Raw genomic sequence first — 15,451 nt, forward strand, 5'->3', positions numbered from 1 at the left:
CTGCTCTTTAATTTCAAATGCAAGACAATTAGTTACACAGTCCAGTTTGAGATGACATCATAACCATCATGTCCAATGACCCTAGCTGACATAGACAGACATAGACAGTTTTAGTTATAAAGTTATACAGATGCTGTCCCTACAGTGTACCTCTATCTGTCATGAGACAGTGATAGACAAAGACACAGACAGACAGAGACAGACCACCAGACAGACTGACAGACAGAGACACTAATAGACAGACAGCCAGACCGACAGACAGTGACTGATTCAGAAAGACAGACAGACAGACAGTCAGAGACTGATACAGAAAGACAGGCAGAGAGACACTGGTATGGAAAGACAGAAAGAAAGAGACACTGATACACTGCAAATTAAGGGGGTCTTCAAACAAGATAAAAAACATTACAATTAAGGGGAAAAGTACTCAAAACAAGTGAAATAATCTGTCCATGCAGCAAGTGAATTTCACTTGGTAAGATTTCTTAAAATAAGATTTCCGAAAGACTTGTTTCTAGATTTAATGGAGGCATTTGGAAGGCTTAAAACAAGACAAATATGCTCATTATGAGACGAAATGACTTGGGTTTCAACTTTTTCTAGCCCTAAATTAAGTGAAATATACTAAATACTAGATTAAATTTCTTGAAAAGCAACCGTTTGCAACCTCAAAGTAAGTGAAACATACTGAAAACAAGCATATCAAAATACTGGTTTTAAGATTATACATCTTGAAAAGCAACTTTTCGCTACCTCAAAATGAGTGAAACATACTGAAAACAAGCATATTAAAATACTGGATATAAGATTATACATCTTGAAAAGCAACTTTTTGCTACCTCAAAATAAGTGAGATGTACTGAATACAAGCATTTACACTCTTTTCCTTTGGCAAATTAAGCTCAATATTAGTAAAGGAAACACTAAATGTAGAGTACAGTATTCCAGAAAGACTGAATTCTGTCTTAAACCAAGATCCATGATGATCTTGAAACGAGGCGGTCTTCATGCTAAAACTAAACCTTAAAAGCATTTTTACAATATACAAAAAAACACAACCAGAATGACTTGTTAACATATTTAACATTTATTATTTCCTCTTTGTTCACACAAAATCACAGTTGGCATTTTCCAACATTGCACTCTGATATACAGGCTTTGAAAAAGTCTCTTTACATTTCTCTCAGTCCTTATGAAACAGCATTTTAACATTGTATGCTGAAATACAGGATAGACAGATCAGACACATTCAGACAGTAGCTGGGTTGCCTGAAAAACGTTTCTGCTCACTTGCGCCACTTCAGGGACTATGGCGAGTGACTCAATTTCGTTTGGGACTGGGCTATATGCTTAAGACAAATAACTTAGATGTACTGGGACGCCAGTAATATAAGGAAATTAAATTCTCAGCCCTTATGAAGTAGCGATTTTCCACTATTGCAACCTGAAATACAGAATTTGAAAAATCTTAAGGGATACCCCACTCCCATTTAAAATGAGCCACTCACCAAAGTCCCTAGACTTGGATAAGTGAGCAGGAGCTTTCCAGGTGAACCAGCCATTTTGCTGCTTTGCATTGCATCCTGAATACAGGCTTTGAATACATCTCTTCACATTTCTCTCAGTCCTTCTGAAGCAGCATTTTAACATTGTATGCTGAAATACAGGATGGGTATAACTAAAGGGATACCCCACTACCAGGTGAAATCGAGCCTCAATTTGGCAGCAAAAACGTTTGAGATCGTAACCTTGGAGTACAGTCCTTATGAAGCAGCATTTTAACATTGTATGCTGAAATATAGGATAGGTAAAACTTAAAGCGATGGTTCGGAGTAGAATCACCCTAATGCCATTTGAACCGTGACACCCATCCACCTTTACACCCGAAGTGTTTTCTGCCGCAGGCTTACATCAACAGAGTTGCCGTGTTATTCGATGTTTATTCCGGTTAGCTTGACTCAAGCGCATATGGATACTGGGCACCGTCTCCAAACTTTCCCCACCAAACTTCTGCAGTAGCACAAATATGGTCTGTACTCACGAAACGAAGCATTTGGAAGTTTGGAAATAGTCCAGGAGTTTATTATTATCAACACAAGCCGAATAGCTTCTCTGCTGCTAAAGCTGCGCCAACGTTACTTCCGTCATCTAAGACAAGCATGTAAGAGTCCTCAACAAAGCTCATAATATGCACAATGAAAAGTGAATTCAGCATCAGTATTGATAACGAAAATCATTGTCTAATTGATAGTAGGTAAGATTTGAAATATCTTTTAAGTATTTCCTTGAAAATATAAGCCTTAATCACAATTCAGTGAAAACGTTTTTAACACTCTCGTCTGGAAGTTTGTTGAAGACTTTTACGGGCTTGTCTCATATGACGGAAGTAACGTTGGCACAGCTTTAGCAGCAGAGAAGCTATTCAGCTTGTGTTGATAATACTAAACTCCTGGACTATTTCCAAACTTCCAAATGCTTCGTTTCGTGAGTACAGACCATATTTGTGCTACTGCAGAAGTTTGGTGTAATGACATGTTATTTTTGTGGGGAAAGTTTGGAGACGGTGCCCAGTATCCATATGCGCTTGAGTCAAGCTAACCGGAATAAACATCGAATAACACGGCAACTCTGTTGATGTAAGTCTGCGGCAGAAAACACTTCGGGTGTAAAGGTGGATGGGTGTCACGGTTCAAATGGCATTAGGGTGATTCTACTCCGAACCATCGCTTTAAGGGACACCCCACTCCCAGGTGAAATTGAGCCTCAATTTGGCAGTGCAGACGGTTGAAATCATAACCTTAGAGTACAGCAACTACTTTATGCTCAGCAAAGCAATTGTCACCTATATTAACATCTTATTTGCTGTGATGGGGGTTGGCAACACAAAGACTGTTTAAGATCCTGTCTTGTACCTTCAAAAGACCTTCTCTATGCTACTCTTTGATGGGTCACATTCAGACAGTGGTTGGGTTGCCTGAAAAACGTTTCTGCTCACTTGCGCCACTCCAGGGACTATGGCGAGTGACTCAATTTCGTTTGGGACTGGGCTATGTTTAAGACAAATACCTTAGATGTACTGCGACGCCAGTAAAATAAGGAAATTAAATTCTCAGCCCTTATGAAGTAGCGATTTTCCACTATTGCATCCTGAAATACAGAATTTGAAAAATCTTAAGGGATACCCCACTCCCATTTAAAATGAGCCACTCACTAAAGTCCCTAGACTTGGATAAGTGAGCAGGAGCTTTCCAGGTGAAACAGCCACTGTCTCAATTTCACTTTGGGGTGGGGTTCACAATTCCCACCTCTTACGAAGCAGCATTTTGCTGCTTTGCATTGCATCCTGAATACAGGCTTTGATACATCTCTTCACATTTCTCTCAGTCCTTCTGAAGCAGCATTTTAACATTGTATGCTGAAATACAGGATGGGTATAACTTAAGGGATACCCCACTCCCAGGTGAAATCGAGCTTTAATTTGGCAGCAAAAACGTTTGAGATCATTTTGCTGCTTTGCATTGCATCCTGAAATACAGCCTTTGAATAAATCTTCACATTTCTCTCAGCCCTTATGCAGCAGCATTTTAACACTGTATGCTGAAATACAGGATAGGTATACCACACTCCCAGGTGAAATTGAGCCTTGAAATAGTAACCTTAGAGTACATCAACTACTTTAAGATGGTAATATAGGTGACAATTGCTTTGCTGAGCATATTTGCTGTGATGGGGGTTGGCAACACAAAGACTGTTTTAACCCGGTCTTGTACAGAAGCGCGCTCTCTATTCTGCTCTTTGATGGGTCACATTAAGACAGTGGCTGGGTTACCTGAAAAACTTTTCTGCTCACTTGCACAACTCGAGGGACTATAGCAAGTGACTCAATTTCGCTTAGGTTTGGGGTACATGTTTAAGACAAACAACTTAGATGTACTGGAACCCCAGTAATAAAAGGAAATTAAATTCTGCCATTATGAGGTAGCGTTTTTCCAACATTGTATCCTGAAATACAGGCGTTATTAAGGGATACCCCACTCGGAGGTAAAATTGAGCCACTCAAAGTGAGCAGGAGAGTTTTCCCGGTGACTCAGCCACTGCCTCAATTTCACTTTGCGGTGGGGTATTGGTCAAAGACCAACACCTTAGACCCACTGAATAATTACAAAAAAACAGCAATTAACTTGTGAAACACACAAAACAATGCAATAGTAACAATCAGTAATCAACAACTGACAGATTTACTTCTCAATGAATGCGTTCCACTCGGCCATTGCTTTTTTGTATGAACTAGTGGCATCCTTATCATGGAGGGCGTCACCAATGACCTCCGTTTGAATAACAGAGAGCAGGGTTGCCACACATTTGGGGTATGTGAGGTGCAATGTATAATAGTACGCCATCAACACCAACATCCCCTCTGAAAAATCTTCCTGCTTGAGGGTTGTAACAGGTACGTTACCCACAGCCACAATGGTAGTTGAGCCATCAAACAGCAGAACTGGGGAGCAGAGAGGACGCTTCTGCAGGTAGAGGGCAGGGTCTTCGTTTGACTGGAGCAAAAAAAAAAAAGAATGTGCAGAGAGAAGACAAACAAATGTTTAACGTTGGCAACTTGCAGATTTTAAGACTTAAAGATTCTAAAAACATTTATTTACAACAGGGGAGGGAGGAATGCATCAAGTATGATTCCTACAACTTAAACACCACACAACTTTTTTATTGTCCTGAAATGGCTTGGAACTCAATGTTTTGCGTCACTGGCCAGTTCCCTCATCTGGTGGCCCTGGCCTGAAACAGCACATGCAGGTTTGCCCACTGAACAATGGAAAAGCCCCTTCAAAAAGGAGAGCTGAACGCCTCAAGAGCAATGATGTGGGTTCAACCTTCTCAAAATAAACAGTAGCCTTTTGTCTCCTCGTTCTCCTTACTGGAAATGTGAAATAAAAATGGGGGTATACCGAGAACCAGTCATATCAAACATACTGTGTAGGGAAGTGCAGAACATGATTGCAGTTGTGTGAACGACGAAGGAGGGAACTCATGAGCAAGGGAGAGAATCGCACATATGAACATTGAAAAAGACTCTTAGAAGTGGAGAGCTGGTCAGCTCAGCAGTGTCAAAAACAGACAGAGTAACAGACACATCATGTAATAAATGTAGTATAGATTAATAACAGACAAGCTGATGAAAAGTTTTAGATTTTTTGTTGCAGTTTTGTGAATTAATGAATTCGCATAAATCTGGGGAAATATTTGCTTACCTTCAAGATATGAATAAGTGCCTCACTGCAAGCGAGCTTCTTTGGTGGCAAAACGGATGAGGGGAAGAGGGGTGGCAGTGCATTGAAGAGGGCCAGTGTGAAATCCACTAAAGAATAGAAAGAATGGTCAGAATGCTGTAACAATATTATTACATGTGAAAAGGGCTCTACATTAACCCATTGATGCTGGACATTGCATTGTGCAACATTGGCCCTGGCGCTTCACAACATTCAGGGTCGTGAGATTCGAGACAATTTTATGAAAAGTCTTGGTATGTTAAGAGTTAAATGAACACATTCCAATGCAAGATGAGGGTCTCAACATTTAAATACAACTTATTGCATGTTTTTATGTGCTTCAGAGGCTAATATATTTAGGTTTTTATATTCTGAGGGCAACCTTTCTTAAAAAGGGCTTAGGCATTCACTGCATATAAATATGGAACAGCAACTTACCACTGCGAACATCCAAAGGAAAAGGGGGTTTGAGGACTTTCTTCCACACGCTATAGAACTGCACCTTCGTGCAGAATTCTGTCCATCTTCCTCTTACGTCCTCGATGTATCTGCGGTTAGTACCATCTACTATGCGCCGTAGTTCATCCATGGCCTGAAACATCATAAAACACTGTTCAAAACGCTTACAACATACACAGCAATTGAGGTTCAGATGAGAAGAAAAAAACCAAACATACGTTTCGAACATCTTTAAAGCATGGATATGCATCAAGGATTTTTGCAGGTCGGTCTTCTTCCTTGGTAACATCTGAATCGATAAAGGCCCGTCTGGCTTCGAACTCGAGGTCCAGAATTTGCGCCACATCATTTTGATTGGGTTTTGCATTGGGCTTGTTGTACATGTTGCTCAAGGTTTTGTAGTGTCTGGCCTGCATCTTCAGACTGTCGAGACCCGCTTAAACAACAATAAAAACAAATACATTTTAATGTTAACATTGTAACAGTGAAAATTTAAAATACAAATAATAAAATGTTAAAATACAAATAATAATGTTTTGCAAAACTTATGAACAAGGACTACAGGCTGGGAAGTGTGCTGAGGAGGGCTTACCAGCAACATCTTTTGCAGGCATGGTTGGTGAAGCAATCACAGTCATGGGTGCCGGTGAGGAAGACCTGGATGATGGAATTGCTGCTTTGGTGCCACTCTTTGTCTTTTTTGGCACAGGGGGATCTCGTGCTGGGGACGCTTGAGAAATAATAGGGGAAAAATACAGAAAAATTATAATCTCTTAAAGGGACACTGAGATTTTTAGTTGTTTATTTCCAGAATTCATGCTGCCCATTCACTAATGTTTCCTTTTTCATGAATATTTACCGCCACCATCAAATTCTAAGCATTCATTATGACTGGAAAAAAATGCACTTTTCATACATGAAAAGGGGGATCTTCTCCATGGTCCACCATTTTGAATTTCCAAAAATAGCCATTTTTAGCTGCAAAAATGACTGCTTGGACCATACTAGAACATATGTGTTTATTACTCAGTAAACTTTCATGTAAAGATCAAATTTCACAATAGGCAACACAGTTTCCATGATCAGCATAGTTGCAGTACCTTTTATGACCATTTCATGCACAGTGTCCCTTTAAACTAGCACCACCCACCAGTGACCAAAACTTATTTTTTGCCTGCGAGTGGGTATAGCCTCAGACAATGTCCGAACGCCCTGAATCTGGCAAACCAATCACAACGCAGGGGATATATATGTTTTGAATCTTTCGGGCGGGGTTTTCAGGGAGTTATGACAAAGCGTTGGCCAATAGGCATAGACAGTTTGAAAAACTGGTTGTTGCCATCAACAATCTTCCGATGAGTCATTGATCGGGGCTGGACTAAATATTCACTTCTAGTCTGGCTTGTCAGGCCAGATCACACGCACACACAGACACGTAGTTATGTTTTGCAAAACTTATGAACAAGGATTACATGCTGGAAAGTGCTGAGGAGGGCTTACCAGCAACATCTTTCGCAGGCATGGTTGGTGAAGCAATTGCAGTCCTGGGTGCCGGTGAGGAAGACCTGGATGATGGAATGGATGCTTTGGTGCCACTCTTTGCCTTTTTTGGCACAGGGGGATCTCGTGCTGGGGACACTTCGAGAAATAATTGGGGGGGAGGGGAGCAGCAGGAGGAGAAGGAATCACACACAAACACAATTATTAAAATGAATACAACCAAAAATCAGGCATAGTGCAACTTTGGTTCAACAAAGTACAAAAAAATAAAATGAATATAAATTTAAAAAGATAAACAAAAACCTTCTAGTTTCGTTTCATGACTGTAGTAATTGTTACTTTTGCATACCTGCACTGCAATTGTCATCACTGAGGTCTTCACTGCTCTCAAGAATGACTGTATCAGCCGATCCGCTCGTGTCTGTCAAATCCGTGTCAATGTCTTGGTCTTCACTGAAGAGAGTCTTTGCTGGGCCTCTCAGAAGAACGGGGCCCTGCCTCTTCCTGCATGGGGATCTCATATTCTGGAGTCGCTTGAACATTTTTGTGTAGACCGTCAGCTGTGGTGAAAGAATGCTAGTTAAGTAGTCTATCTTTTTTCCCCAGTTCGTTGGTTGTTTTGGTTTAGTAGAGAAGAGAAAGTTAATTTGCCTGGCACAAAAGTACTGCTATATACTACACATTTCAAGAAAAGAAACAGTCATCCACAAAGTTGATAAGATTTGTGGTAGAGAGCAAGGATTTCAGTGACCTGAAATATTTACTGTTAATTTAGTGCAAGAATGAGTCCTCATATGACAGTGGTATGGCACAGATCAGAGTCCTAATGCACAGTCCAGGTAGATGGCTAGTACCGTATTCAACACACACACACGGTGGTGGGTTAGAGCTTGTAGCAGGAGGCATTTTAGACATTACAAAAGAGCTAGAAGGCAAATAGACATATTTTTAAGAAAACGAGATAAAACAATACTTACATGTGGCATATTTGGATCAGTATCACGCAACATGGGGTAGTACTCAATTATTTTCTGCGACATGACTTTCATTTCCAGCTTTGAGGGATAGCTTGCTTCTTTTCCCATCGGACTTGCGCGAAGGATTGCAACCATGCTTGTTATGGTGTTTCTTATTAGTCTGCAACACAGCTCCTTCGACATCTTGAAGCCTCTTTCCTTCCCACTCTGAAGGAGTGCAAAATATTGAGCCCGTACCAAATCCAACTCTGAGTCCGTGTAAACGACATATTCTGGAGGGTCTGGCATCTTCATCTTTTTCTCATCTGATGTGGGAGTGGAGGTCTTAAGCTGGCATGGTGACGCAGAAGTAGTTGAGGGCATGCTCCTGCATTCACTGCAAGCACTTGAATCTTGGTCTATATTTCCAGACTATTAGAATAATGCAGGAAGAAAACAAAATGCATTGGGACAATTAGAAATATGGTTAATGCTTAATACAATTTAATGTTCATAAAGTACATAGTGCATACATAGATGTATAGATAGATCTGATGTAACTTACATTTTCATTGATAAAATCCCAAATTCTTCTCCTTCTAAGAAAGTTTTCAGGGCCAGGAAAAAGGTCTTGCAAGTCCTCTCGGCTAAGGGCTTTCAAGGTGCATTCGTCAACACTTGCAGCTGTAGACGACAAATAAAAACACTGTGTGTAAAGTAGAGTCAAGTTAAAAATCCAAGCAATACCTTTTTGAACATTTCCTGCAGTGTCCCTTTAACCTAAAAAAAATCTTTACCTTCCAATACCGAACGAGTGGCTTCATCAAAGCCATCCATTGTCATCAGGTTAGGCGGCAGGCTATAAACAAAAACACAAAGCCAGAATTAATTAGCGGGGAAAAACGTGGATATCCATGCACACACTCTTCTGTAGTCGTGCAGACAGCGAGCGAGTCGTGATGGAAAATTCCAGACTAGAGCTCTAGCCAATTGGTTTGACTTCGGTCTAACAATCCAGTCAGTGTGCCCCAAGCCAGGCCGTGCCCTCACGCAACACCTTTGAAAGTCGATTATAACCAGGCTAGCGTGCCCCCATTCTCGGACATAGCTACTGTTAATTTTAGCAGCAACATACACACATTTGCTCACAAATAAAACCTTTTGTGTATGCTCGGAATATCATGCATAAAGTTGGTTATTCAAATCGGAAGCAGATCCCCGCGGGCGTTGCTAACGCTAAAATGGCCGCCAAATGACAGGACCAGAGCCGTATATAGACGGCTCTAGACAGGACTAGCAACTCTGCTAGCAGTGCCACATGCGGTTTGAGTGTTAGCCATAACCAAAAACATGAGGTTTGAATGTTAGCCATAACCAAAAACGTTCCGTTTGAGTGTTAAACTATAACGACAATACATGAAAGCGATAAAAAGTACATGCATCTAATAAAGATAACCGTGTGTATTCTCGGAACATCACGCATTTGGTTGTTCAAATCGGAAACAGATGCCCGCGGGTGTTTCCAATGCTAAAATGGCCGCACAAACGACAAGGCTACCAACTCTGCTAGCAGTGCCCCATTAGTCAGCTAGAAAAAACATGCTGTTTCAGTGTTGGCCAAAATATACCACAGCGATAAAAAGTACATGCATCCAATAAAAATAACATATACCATCATATGAAGTACGTACACACTTCTGGTTAATAACGCGAACGTGTTTGGGTTGGGTTTCACCCACCACATAATCCCTTTTTCAAAACTGGAAGTTGGCCACGAGCAAACGCCAGCTAGCGTGCTAAGCAAGTGACCAGTCCAGTCGACTTGAGAAACAGTCACAGGAAACCCCTTAATAAAACGTTGATGTTAGCGAGAAAATAACAATTATATATGTATATATATATACACGTTACGCTCCCTTACCTTGATTGAGCCGCTTCTTCGCCTGTCTTCTTCGTCTTCCAATACTACTGCGTAGAGTATGAGGGTACTCCCGTGGTTTGAAACTCAACCTTGAACTCTCACTTGCACTGACGCAATTGACGTCGGAACGTTGGATGACGTAAACCGAGGATGGGAATAAAATATAATGTATTATGACCTTTTAAAAAATATTACAAGTTTTTCACAACAACATATTGATCATATTAAAATAAATTAAGTTAAATGAAACTGAATATGTTTCCTTTTAAAATAATAAATACAAATGACTATCCACCCCAGTGATCCACCACATGCAGGTCACCAGCCAGCTTCAGTGCAGTCAGGATCAATCATATTGATGAATGAATGAAATGCGAGCGAAAGTTGACTGGCATCATGGCGGCTTGGAGGTGTTGGATTTGTTTTGTCTTTGTTGCGCTCGCTTAGTCTTAGTTTTATTAAGCCATATCAATGCAAGTCATAGTCGCAGCCCGGATTTTTGGGTTTACTGTGGTATCGATGGATGTGAAAAGGATTTTAGAGTTTTCAACTCTTTTTTTCGCCACATTAAACTAGGGGGGGGGGGGGATGTAATTACCAAATAGGCCTACCACAATAGCCCTGATTTTCTGATGCTACCACATGTTTGAAGCACTGCTGTGTATTTTTTTTTTTTTTTTTAAACCTTCCAACCCCCCCACCCAAGAAATTGCTTATCCCACCCCAAAACATGCGTTTTTCGCCAGTTTATAACTGTGAAAGCCCATTGGGAAACTCCAACTCCCATTGTCATTATGACACAGCACACTGCACACAACGAAATTGCATTTATGCCTCACCCGTGCAAGGGGGCAGCCCTCAGTGGCGCCCCATGGGGAGCAGTGCAGTGGGACGGTACCATGCTCAGGGTACCTCAGTCATGGAGGAGGATGGGGGAGAGCACTGGTTGATTGCTCCCCCCACCAACCTGGCGGGTCGGGAGTCGAACCGGCAACCTCTGGGATGCAAGTCTGACGCCCTAACCGCTCACCCATGACTGCCCTCACTCACCCATGACTGCCTTATCCACAGTTATCCCAAAACTACACATGAGTATGCTCATGATTTTCCATTTAATAGTCTAAAATGTGTGATGCTGTATCACAGTAGAACTTTGAGCTATATAAGTACAATGTCAAGGTCATAATAGAGGTCAAAGGTTACAAAATATCGATTTTTAAGGGGAAAATACGTGTTTTTCAACTGCTGTTCCAGTACAATGCACTAATTATTTCCCATATTAGCAATTTTATGATCTTACATGTGGCATATCATATTACAGTTGTACTTTGAAATATGCAAGTACAATGTCATGGTAATAATAAAGGTCAAAGGTTACAAAATATCGATTTTTAAGGGAAAAAATTGTGGCATTCGATTGCTGACCCAGTGCAACACATAGATTATGTTCATAATGGTCAATTTAATGATCTTAGGTCTTTGAACTATGCAAGTACAATGGTTCAAGGTCATAATACAGGTCAAAGGTTACAAAATATTGATGGGGGGTGCTATTTTCAAACCGTTTTTCACGAAAAAAAAAAAGTGTGAAAATGAATAAACCTTTAATATTAACACACTTTTCATCTAGCTCTTGACTTTTCTAATCATAAATATTGCTAATGTGTCACAATAAGGTGGTGTAAAGAGCAAAAGGGACCTAAGAGACAAAGGTCAAGCAAGTTGGATGACCCAAGTGTAAACAATAAATCGGTTAACTTTATGTGCATGGCACCAATTTCAAATCAGATCCACATGTTGCTACTATGCTTAGAAAATTGTAATGTGGGTTTATTATTCAGGCCAATACCCTCTTCCACCATAATTGAAGTTTCACATGTGAAGAAAACAACAGCATCAATGTTACCAGTGGTGAATGTGCCTTTCTTGATGTTTTTTGGTTCATGCAAATTGCTCTTTGCCTCTTTGTAAGCATAGGCTTCACTTGTGGATACCAGGCCCTCAAACATACTTCATGAAGACTATTTCTGACCAGTTGAGCAGAAACATGCACATCAGTACCCTGCAAACCTCATTTTTCAGGGCTCTGGCAGTGCTTTTCCTGTGCCATCTGTTACAAGGAAGGAGATGGTGATCCCAACCCATGGTAACTCCAGGGGTGGGACATTGAAAACATGCATGTGACCAAAAAACAGCCAGAAAGGATGGAAAAAGAGAGATAGGCTGTTAAACCAGGATAACTCTGTTTTGGGGCTTGTTTAGGCTATATTACCTTTACCATTTCTCCTTTTTGTTAAATGTGCATAACAGAAGTCAAATGGACTCGCAGTGTTGCTTCCTAACTGGACAGGCTGATATCACAAAAATGATCCACACTGAACATTGTGACATAAGAGACAATGCGTTTACCCCTTTGCGCAGAGCCTATGTTTTAACCTTACACTCATAATGCTCCATGATGCTTTATATTAACAGTTATGAATAACTATGAATCTAGCTTATAATGCTTTATAAATCCAAGGGTGTCATTAGTGCTCATGACTGGCTATCTACAGGCTGCCTGATGGGGCTTATAGTACATTATGAGTACCTATACCCCTCTATGCACAGACCTGGATGATAAACTGTCATAAGGGCTCATACGATGCTATAATGTTTCATGTGAGATCATAAGTCGTCAATGTGTGCTCTAAGTAAAGTGAAGTTCATATGGATGCATCTATAATGCACTGTATAATGCACATATATAATGCACCATAATGTACTGTAAGACCCATCAGGCAGCCTGTAGTTTATATCCAGTCATGAGCACTCATAATACCCTTGGATTTATAAAGTATTATAAGCTAGATTCATGGTTATTCATTACTGTTAACATAAAGCATCATGAAACATCATCGGTGTAGTCGTAATGCGAAGTAATTATAATGTGCATTATAATAGGCCTATGTTATAAATGCGCTCATAATGCGCTATAGATATGGGCTTCATAGAAAGTGTTACCCATTTGCCAAATGCAATGTAATGTCATGTAAGACTCAGACTTGCAGTTTTGAACAAACATTTGTAATTTCCTTAAAATCCGAGGAATAACGTGTATTTTAAGATCATTTTTCTGTGACTCTTGAATCAAGCATGTTGAGCTTGTTATTGAATCTTAAAACAAGACTTATTTTGATGAGGAGAGGAGATGATGAGGAGGAGAAGCGTCATACATCTCATTTTCAGTGTTAACTGTCTCATTTTAGGATTCCCTGCCTGTTTGAGACAAAGAAGTACTATTTCACTTGATATAAGATTATACTATTCTTAAAATGAGAAATCAATTCTTAAAACAAGAAAAAATATCTAGCACTTCTAAATTTAAGTTTTTTTTTCTTGGGAAGAACCAAATAATTTGCAGTGTACAGATGGAGAGACAGAGAGACAGACAGTCACTCATACGGACAGACCGACAGACAATCAGACAGACAGACAGATAATCAGACAGACAGACAGAGTTACTGATGCAGACAGTCAGACAGACAGGTACACTCTAAGAAAATTTCCCTGCAAAATAACGGCAGTTACTGGCAATTATATTTACCTGTAATTCTACTGTTATTTCACACCCAAAATCAAATACAGCTCATTGCTGTTTAATGTATCACAGTATATAATATTTTTTCGGCAGCAATTGAACTGTTAAATAACAGTACTCTACAGAACGTTCCCTGGCCATGTTACCACCCCACCCTCCCATCGTTCACCATGACTGGAGTGCCTTGAGCATGATACTATGGCGCTATGCTGTATTGAGAAAATGGTTTGCGGTGGTCCTTTGAAAGTGTGGGCATGAATAAAAATAAAAGAACGCAGTGCTATGTTACAATGATAGTGTGCAAGGTGGGCTTTTTACTGTATCTCTTGATGAGCCAATGATGAATATAGCATTGGTCAGTCTTTAAAAAAAGTAATTTGCACCAAGTAGCACAGCAAACAAGCAGCACTAAAAGCTAGCTCTCAAAGCAATGCCTAATTTGCAGCAGGCACATTATATGCAACAATGCCACAAATGATGCCACATACAGCAAACTTTCACAAAGAGGAAAGTGTGCAAGCATGTAAGCAAGCATGTAAGCAAGCTTGTAAGCAAGCTTGTAGGCAAGCTTGTAGGCAAACAAGTGCTATGCTGTGCCATGCAGGCCAGCCAGCAGGCAGGCAAGCAACTGAAGTGTTGATAGTCCAGATTTATATACAGGTGCAAGAGTACCATGTGACCAGAGTCATCAGGCCCTTGGCAGGTGACGCCCGTAATTGAATAATGGCATAACAGCCCTACTCAGGTGAGGCCAGGCACTGATTAGCAGATTGGTTTAGATGGGGCTGCTTGTTGCAAGAGTGTTACAAGTTCTTAAAATGTTTCAGCCATTCACCCTTTCATCACTATCAAAATGCATGTGCTACTCACACTTTGCTGCATCAAGCACTTTTTAAGTATTGTAGTTTCCTTAGAAATTGTTTCATCATGCTTGATAGTATCAGATAATCTTTAACCAGTCAGAATGACTTCAGTTCTTCAGGTGGTATTGAAGTTTGATGGTGATCACGGACAAGTGGAGGATGAATGGGTTTCAATGGTGCTGCCTAAAATAACTTGTTATTTTCTAGAGATGCACCGGATCCGGTTCCGGATCCGGATCCGTCAGGATAATAGAGTTTTTCACAGGGTCCGGGTCCGGCAGGATCTTAAGCAGTGGATCCGGTATCCGGCATGTTACCTAAAAATCAGGGTCTGGTGCATGTCTAGCCTAGGCTTTTCAGTCTTTCACAACCCCAATCACTGCATGGAGTGAAATCTCTTTGGAAGCGGCTATTGCAGGCAGTGTGGCAATAAGCCAATGAGTCTAAAAAATAGTTTGCGCCAACGTAATAAAAAGGGCCCACGTGTGCGAGTAGACTATATGTTTCAACCCTTTTGTAGGATCCGGTATCCGGTTCTGGATCCGGCAGGATCTTATTCAGTGGATCTGGTATCCGGCAGGATCCTAAAAATCAGGATCCGGTGCATCTCTAGTTTTTTCCACAACGGCAAATACTGCTATTGTGCAGTACTTACTGTTTATGCTCAATATGTGACTCAAAGTAATATTTTCACAGTAGTTGTCTGTTTTTTCGAAAAACAGTAGAATGCTGTTGCAGAATTGCCGTAAATAAACAGCTATTTGTTACAGTGTAGACAGAGACACTGAGTCAGATAAGCAGGAGATGGCGGCTGGCATGGAGTGTTCCGGAACTTTTCCTTTCCACCTCCACCTTTAGTTCTAAGCTGTTTAGCTCGTTAGTGAAAAGGCCTG

General features: G+C 40.6%; 1 protein-coding gene across 3 annotated transcripts; it reads right to left on the bottom strand.

Moving 5' to 3' along the window:
* Positions 1-3,775: 3,775 nt before the first annotated feature.
* On the bottom strand, positions 3,776-10,174 carry LOC134459381 (uncharacterized). Of its 3 annotated transcripts, none has more exons than XM_063211725.1 (11): positions 10,116-10,174; positions 8,992-9,053; positions 8,760-8,878; positions 8,216-8,626; positions 7,588-7,831; positions 7,239-7,376; positions 6,331-6,468; positions 5,957-6,174; positions 5,718-5,871; positions 5,262-5,368; positions 3,776-4,550 (listed from the first exon to the last, which is right to left on the bottom strand). In XM_063211725.1, the coding sequence occupies exons 2-11, from the start codon at positions 9,035-9,037 to the stop codon at positions 4,239-4,241; spliced, it is 1,887 nt and encodes a 628-aa protein (XP_063067795.1). In that variant the 5' UTR covers positions 9,038-9,053; positions 10,116-10,174; the 3' UTR covers positions 3,776-4,238. The 3 variants fall into 3 exon arrangements, with proteins under 3 accessions (XP_063067795.1, XP_063067796.1, XP_063067794.1); XM_063211726.1 differs by having other exon boundaries at positions 7,588-7,798; positions 8,760-8,900; XM_063211724.1 differs by having other exon boundaries at positions 8,760-8,900.
* Positions 10,175-15,451: the final 5,277 nt, after the last annotated feature.

The sequence above is a fragment of the Engraulis encrasicolus genome, chromosome 12 (assembly GCF_034702125.1).
Source record: "Engraulis encrasicolus isolate BLACKSEA-1 chromosome 12, IST_EnEncr_1.0, whole genome shotgun sequence".
NCBI lineage: Eukaryota > Metazoa > Chordata > Actinopteri > Clupeiformes > Engraulidae > Engraulis > Engraulis encrasicolus.